Raw genomic sequence first — 5,810 nt, 5'->3', positions numbered from 1 at the left:
CCTTCTAGCTCACGATAAATTATAAGGTTGGTATTGAAGATGATAATATGTTGCTCACACATGAAATTTAAGTAGTAGGGTCAGTGTTTGTGTGAACCGTGAACGTTATTTTGGTTATGTAAAACAGATTCATAAATTTGGCTTTTTTTGTCAAATTGTTTTTTAAGATGTGTTTTAGTAAAATCAATTCACTACAGCCCGATCGCAAATCATGTGAGCGGTGAAGATGGTGGAGAGAGGAGGGGTGAGTGATGGTGTTGGCTGAGGAGATCGTGAGAAAGGAGAAGGGTGATCTTATCGACTGATTGTAGAAGAAATGTGTGATAAGTGGGACCATTTAATTATCTAATATATTATTACATATTATATGATAACAAATAAATTTAAAAAAAGAGAAAAAAGAAAGATAAGTAATATAGTCATATTCCAAATTTTTAAGAAAAAAGTCAGGGAGTAACATGTAATACTCCAAACCACATGGGTCATTACTATAATTTACCTATATTTTAGGTTCAATAACTTAAATTTCACATGTATTTTAGCGGAATAAAAAGTCTTGCTTTCAATCAACTAATAACTCCAAAAGGAGGTGAAGTCTGCAATCTTCTCTCATAAGAAGCTTCAGCTGTCTTCCCTCATCGCTCATCGCCGCCGTTGTCCTTCATCATCGTCATCATCATCGTAATCATATTCGTCTGAATTCGCTTGATACATATGACGACAATCTCAACCCCTCCATCCAATACCCTTGATTCAATTTCTTCCATAACGCTATCCATGGACAAACAGACCTCATCTCCATCGTCTTCCAAACCCCACCACCAACAATCACTCGATGACCCACCTCCTCCTTTAACCAAATCCCTCACACCCACCTCACCGGACTCCCACCACTCCACCGCCGCCATCGAACTACCAAACCTCCTTTACCTCTCCTTCAACCAAGACTCCGGTTGTTTCGCAGCCGGCACCGACCGTGGGTTCCGTATCTTCAACTGCGACCCCTTCCGTGAAATTTTCCGACGGGACTATGACACCGGAGGCGGTATCGGTGTCGTCCAGATGCTCTTCCGTTGTAACATCCTCGCCTTAGTCGGCGGCGGACCCGATCCACAGTATCCTTTAAACAAAGTGATGATCTGGGACGACCATCAGAGCCGATGCATCGGTGAATTGTCGTTCAGGTCGGAGGTTAAGTCTGTGAGACTCCGTCGGGATCGGATTGTTGTGATTTTAGCTCAGAAGATATATGTTTATAACTTTGCGGATTTGAAGCTTTTGCAACAGATTGATACATTCACAAACCCTAAGGGATTATGTGAGGTTTCTCATCTTGCTGGATCAATGGTGTTGGTGTGTCCAGGTTTACGAAAAGGGGAAATCAGAGTAGAACATTACTCTTCGAAACAAACCAAGTTTATAAATGCACATGATTCCAGAATTAAGTGTCTTGCTCTTACTCATGATGGCCGTTTGCTTGCTACTGCTAGTAGAAAAGGAACTCTGGTTCGAATCTTCAACACTCTCGATGGTTTATTGCTTCAAGAGGTATTCTAATTCTCCATTTAATTTTTTATTTTGATTGTTACTTCATTTATATCCAATAAATCATAGTTTTTAGTTTAAATTCATTAAGAAACATAGATTGTCTAATTTTCTAATAAGTTAGAAAGAAAAACATTAGTTTTAACAACGTTTTTAAAACTAGATATTAATTACTTATTGTATCTGTTGTATCCCTGATTTAACATTTATACATTTATGTTAAATCAAGGGACTTACAATAAGTAATTAGGTGTACGAATTCGTAGCACCTTCTTAGAACAAATTGTTCTGACATATGGAATGTAGGTAAGGAGAGGGTCAGATAAAGCAGACATCTACAGCCTTGCTTTCTCTCCAACCGCAGAAAGGCTAGCTGTTTCAAGTGACAGGGGAACGGTTCATGTTTTCAACTTAAAAGTTGATTACGGACAATCAGCAATCGAATCATCACAAACACCATCGGAGCATATTAACACAACTCCATCGGTGGTTTCACATTTATCTTTCATGAAAGGTACAGAAAAGGGTTCAAGTTTCAACGGTTACATGATAAAGTACCTGATTGATTGACATCTGACATGGTGTTTACTTTATGGTACTTTTCTCTTTCAGTAGTACTACCAAAATACTTTAGTTCAGAATGGTCGGTGGCTCGAATCCATTTGAACGAGGGTTTGCAGTACGTTGTTGGTTTTGGCCATCAAAAGAACACGGTTGTGATCCTTGGAATGGATGGGAGGTAATAATTTAGTTACTGATATTTGTTTTGAAAAGACATAAATACCCTTGTCATCTTTTTCTTCGATGAGCAAATTTAACAATTGATTTTTGTTTTGCAGTTTCTATAGATGCGAGTTCAATCCGGTAGGTGGTGGGGAGATGAGTGTGGTGGAAACACACAATTTCTTGAAGCCAGATGAAACATTCTCTTGACAAACAATGAGGTGGACATGGTCATGGACACGTGTCTTTTGTACTGTTCTTTTCCGGTCATTTAATTTGATGACATGGTTTCCACGTGGGTTTGTAAATATGTATATCCTCTACTCTACTCTAATAATAGTGAATTTTGTGCGATTTTACCTGTTAGGCTCATGAAAGATTTAATCAAATAGCTTGAAAAAATCTATTATAATTACAATATTCGTTATTGAATTTCACTTGGGCTTGAGGACAGAGTGTCGTATATATGGTAGAAAGATGATGACACATTTGTACAATACAAAGTCTGATTTGAATTTGGAAGATTGTGTAATCAATGCCAAATTGCAAATACTACAAAAAGAAGACAACGATGATGACGTAGTTGTAAAATGCGAAGTCTGGTTAAAATTTGGAAGATTATAGTTGATCAAATACTTCAAAAGAGAAGACAACAAAAATATCATAAACTACGATATCATCAAATTTCTTTTCTTTTTCTTAAAATATTGCAAAACATAACATTAAAATATAAGTAAACGATAGAGAAATTGGATGGAAAGGAGTGAAAAGAGGATAAACTTTTGAAGAATAAATGTATCTCCTTACTTCTCTCATATTCACAAGTCGCAATTTTCTCTTATTTATTTCCAAACGAATCCACATAAAAAACGGGAAAAAAAACCAACCCAACACAAATCTAATATTAGTTTAGTACAACAGGTGGGACCATCACCATGGCTAATGAACCCACCAAATCGGACAAAGTGGCCCAGCCACCTCCGGAAAACACATACCCACCATCTCAGGGTGGCGCTCCACCGCCTCAATATGCACCATATCCAAACCAACCACCGCCAAATGGACCATACCCAAACCAACCACCACCAAATGGACCATACCCAAATCAACCACCACCATACGCCGGATACCCACCAAATGGCGCATATCCAAACCAACCTCCGCCACCAAATGGGGCATACCCTCCAGGTTCCTACCCACCGGGCCAACCTTATCCTCCGCAACAGCCACAATATGGCGGGTATCCACCGGAATCAGGCCAACCACCTTATCATGGCGGTGAAAAGGAGAAAAAGAAGGATAAAGATAAGGACAAGGACCACAAGGACAAAGATCACAAAGATAAAAGCCACAAGGACAAAGACAAGAAAGATAAGAAAAAGAAGAAGAAAAAGAAGAAAGGCATCGGCGGAAGTTTGCTTGATTTTGGTGCCGGAGTCGGAGCAGCCTTACTCGGAGTAGCACTAGGGGAGGAGATTGAGGGCGGTGGTAGTTCTGATTCGGATTAGGATGTGGCGGATTTCTAGGTTCAGTGGTGCTATGGAAGTACCTCTTGGGTGACATTATAGTTGTAATTTGTGATTGAAACAAAAAAAAAAAAAAACAACATATTAACGGGCTAATTACCCACGCATCATCGGAGGATATCTATGTTGATCTTATATATTTTTCATGTACACAATTATACAACTATATTTATGTATGTATATTTCATTATACCGCTGTTTTAAATTTTATAATTTGTAAACATTCTAATGTTGCTATGAATTTGAACAACGGTTGCGATGCAAGTGTTAAATTTTATAGGCATAATCACAATATCAATTCAAAATGGACATAACCGATCATGAGGAGTTGTCGGGCTGCACATGGATCTGGAATTATAACTGCAACTATTCTGTCACTAATATGTAGCGCAACTATTCCAGTATTCTGTCACTAATATGTAGCTATCCGTTGTTGATCAGTCGCTAATATGTAGCTATCTGTTGCTAATCAGCTGATAATCCGCCGCCCTTGCTAATCCACTGCTAATTCAAAAATGTAAGACCTTATTTTTATTTTTCTCACATGGCCTTCAAAACCCGTAGACCTAACGTGTAACTGAGTTGATACAACTCGCAAGATACTTGATACTGACTCGAAATTGATTCGGTTCAAGTTGAGTCAAGCTCGAGCTCGAGCTACTCGACTCATGAAACTCATGAGCTTAATCGAGCAATGGTATATTTAATTTTTTACTCTTTATTTTATTCATATTTATATATTATAGAGTCGAATTGAGTCGAGCTCACGAGCTTAATCACATTTCTATTGTAGTTTAATGTAATTTTAATTTTTCTAATAGCTAACTAAGTCGAGTGGAGATGAGATCGAAAGTCTCAATTACTTTATCGACCCCGAGCTCAAGCTTGAAATTAAGGCTCAACTCCATGAGTCGAGCTCGAGCTCGATTTTTTTAGTTGAGACAAATTTCGAGCATGGTAGTTCGAGCTCAACTACTTATCGACCCCTAAGTAGCTTGATTCAATTACACCCCTAAGTAGATCTACCCTCAACATAAACACGATGAATCTTAGAACAAATGAAAAATACTTAATTAGAGAATATATCTTTTTGATTTTGAAGATGACGATCTCATGATTCTTTTAACTTCATAGAAAGGTGTTTTCATTGAGTTTATGATGGATATATATTGTTCTCACATGATGATGGTGTTTATAAGTAAAATATGAACATAAATGAAAATGATTGCACGATTACCCTCTTATGCATTTCCTAAATGCATGATAAATTCTTATAATTGCACCTTATAGATAAATTATATAACTATTATAGTTTAGTTCTCTAATTTATAGACGTATGTCATATTCATCTTCTTACACAATCTAAAATCTAGGGACCAGATATGTAGATATGTCGCTATGGAAAACATTATAGTACAAAATATAGTTGTACATAACATGTAATTAACATTACAAAATAGTCCTTAGGCAACACCATTGAGTTATTTTCCAAAATTCTTCCATTTGGTCAATTGACTATTTACATACATGTTTTATTATCTTGACCAACTTGCATTCATCTTGTTTCATATTAACATCAAAAGCAGAAAAATATAGCCTAACGTGTTGTTTTAGACATGATGTAACATCCATAAAATTCATGAAAAATTTTAAACTTTTAAAACCAATCCACAACCATCATGTAGAGCACATGGTTTCTCTGTAGGAATTACTTGAATTTGTGAAGGATATCTTGCCACATGTAGAGCACAGGCAATGTGCTAGACACATATGAAAATTTAAGAAAATCTTACACTGGCTTGGTGTTTAAGAGGTTATTATGGGCTGCAGCTATGATTTGTGTGGAAGGTGACTTCAAAAGACACATGAATTCAATTAAGGATCTCAGTCTTAGTGTATATGAGCATCTGATGTCCAAAGAACCCCATACATGGTGTAGAGCTTACATAAGTACTCAGTATGAGTGTGAAGCAGTGGAGAATGGTATTTCAGAGTGTTTCAACTACATCATTGTGG

The 5,810-nt window shown here is 37.1% G+C and overlaps 2 protein-coding genes across 3 annotated transcripts; both read left to right on the top strand.

Annotated features, from left to right (window-relative positions):
• The first annotated feature begins 560 nt into the window (after nucleotides 1-560).
• Nucleotides 561-2,622, top strand: LOC111884524 (autophagy-related protein 18a). Of its 2 annotated transcripts, none has more exons than XM_023880837.3 (4): nucleotides 561-1,548; nucleotides 1,852-2,059; nucleotides 2,161-2,284; nucleotides 2,385-2,622. In XM_023880837.3, exons 1-4 carry the CDS (start codon nucleotides 715-717, stop codon nucleotides 2,476-2,478), a joined length of 1,260 nt encoding a protein of 419 aa, XP_023736605.1. In that variant the 5' UTR covers nucleotides 561-714; the 3' UTR covers nucleotides 2,479-2,622. The 2 variants fall into 2 exon arrangements, with proteins under 2 accessions (XP_023736605.1, XP_023736604.1); XM_023880836.3 differs by having other exon boundaries at nucleotides 562-1,548; nucleotides 2,158-2,284.
• A 581-nt stretch (nucleotides 2,623-3,203) lies between these two features.
• LOC111884515 (uncharacterized) lies at nucleotides 3,204-3,776 on the top strand. Its single transcript, XM_052767815.1, has one exon. The coding sequence runs from the start codon at nucleotides 3,204-3,206 to the stop codon at nucleotides 3,774-3,776; it is 573 nt and encodes a 190-aa protein (XP_052623775.1).
• The last annotated feature ends 2,034 nt before the right edge of the window (nucleotides 3,777-5,810 follow it).

This window comes from Lactuca sativa, chromosome 9 (assembly GCF_002870075.4).
Source record: "Lactuca sativa cultivar Salinas chromosome 9, Lsat_Salinas_v11, whole genome shotgun sequence".
Taxonomy (NCBI): Eukaryota; Viridiplantae; Streptophyta; class Magnoliopsida; order Asterales; family Asteraceae; genus Lactuca; species Lactuca sativa.
This window is presented reverse-complemented; position numbering and strand designations above follow the sequence as displayed.

What these genes read in the sequence shown, in the direction of transcription:
- LOC111884524 (XM_023880836.3), top strand. Translation starts at nt 715, where the DNA reads ATGACGACAATCTCAACCCCTCCATCCAATACCCTTGATTCAATTTCT. An exon ending in ACATTTATCTTTCATGAAAG is followed by an intron (nt 2,060 to 2,157) that starts GTACAGAAAAGG and finishes TTTCTCTTTCAG; the next exon opens with TAGTACTACCAAAATACTTT. An exon ending in ATCCTTGGAATGGATGGGAG is followed by an intron (nt 2,285 to 2,384) that starts GTAATAATTTAG and finishes TTTGTTTTGCAG; the next exon opens with TTTCTATAGATGCGAGTTCA.
- LOC111884515 (XM_052767815.1), top strand. Translation starts at nt 3,204, where the DNA reads ATGGCTAATGAACCCACCAAATCGGACAAAGTGGCCCAGCCACCTCCG.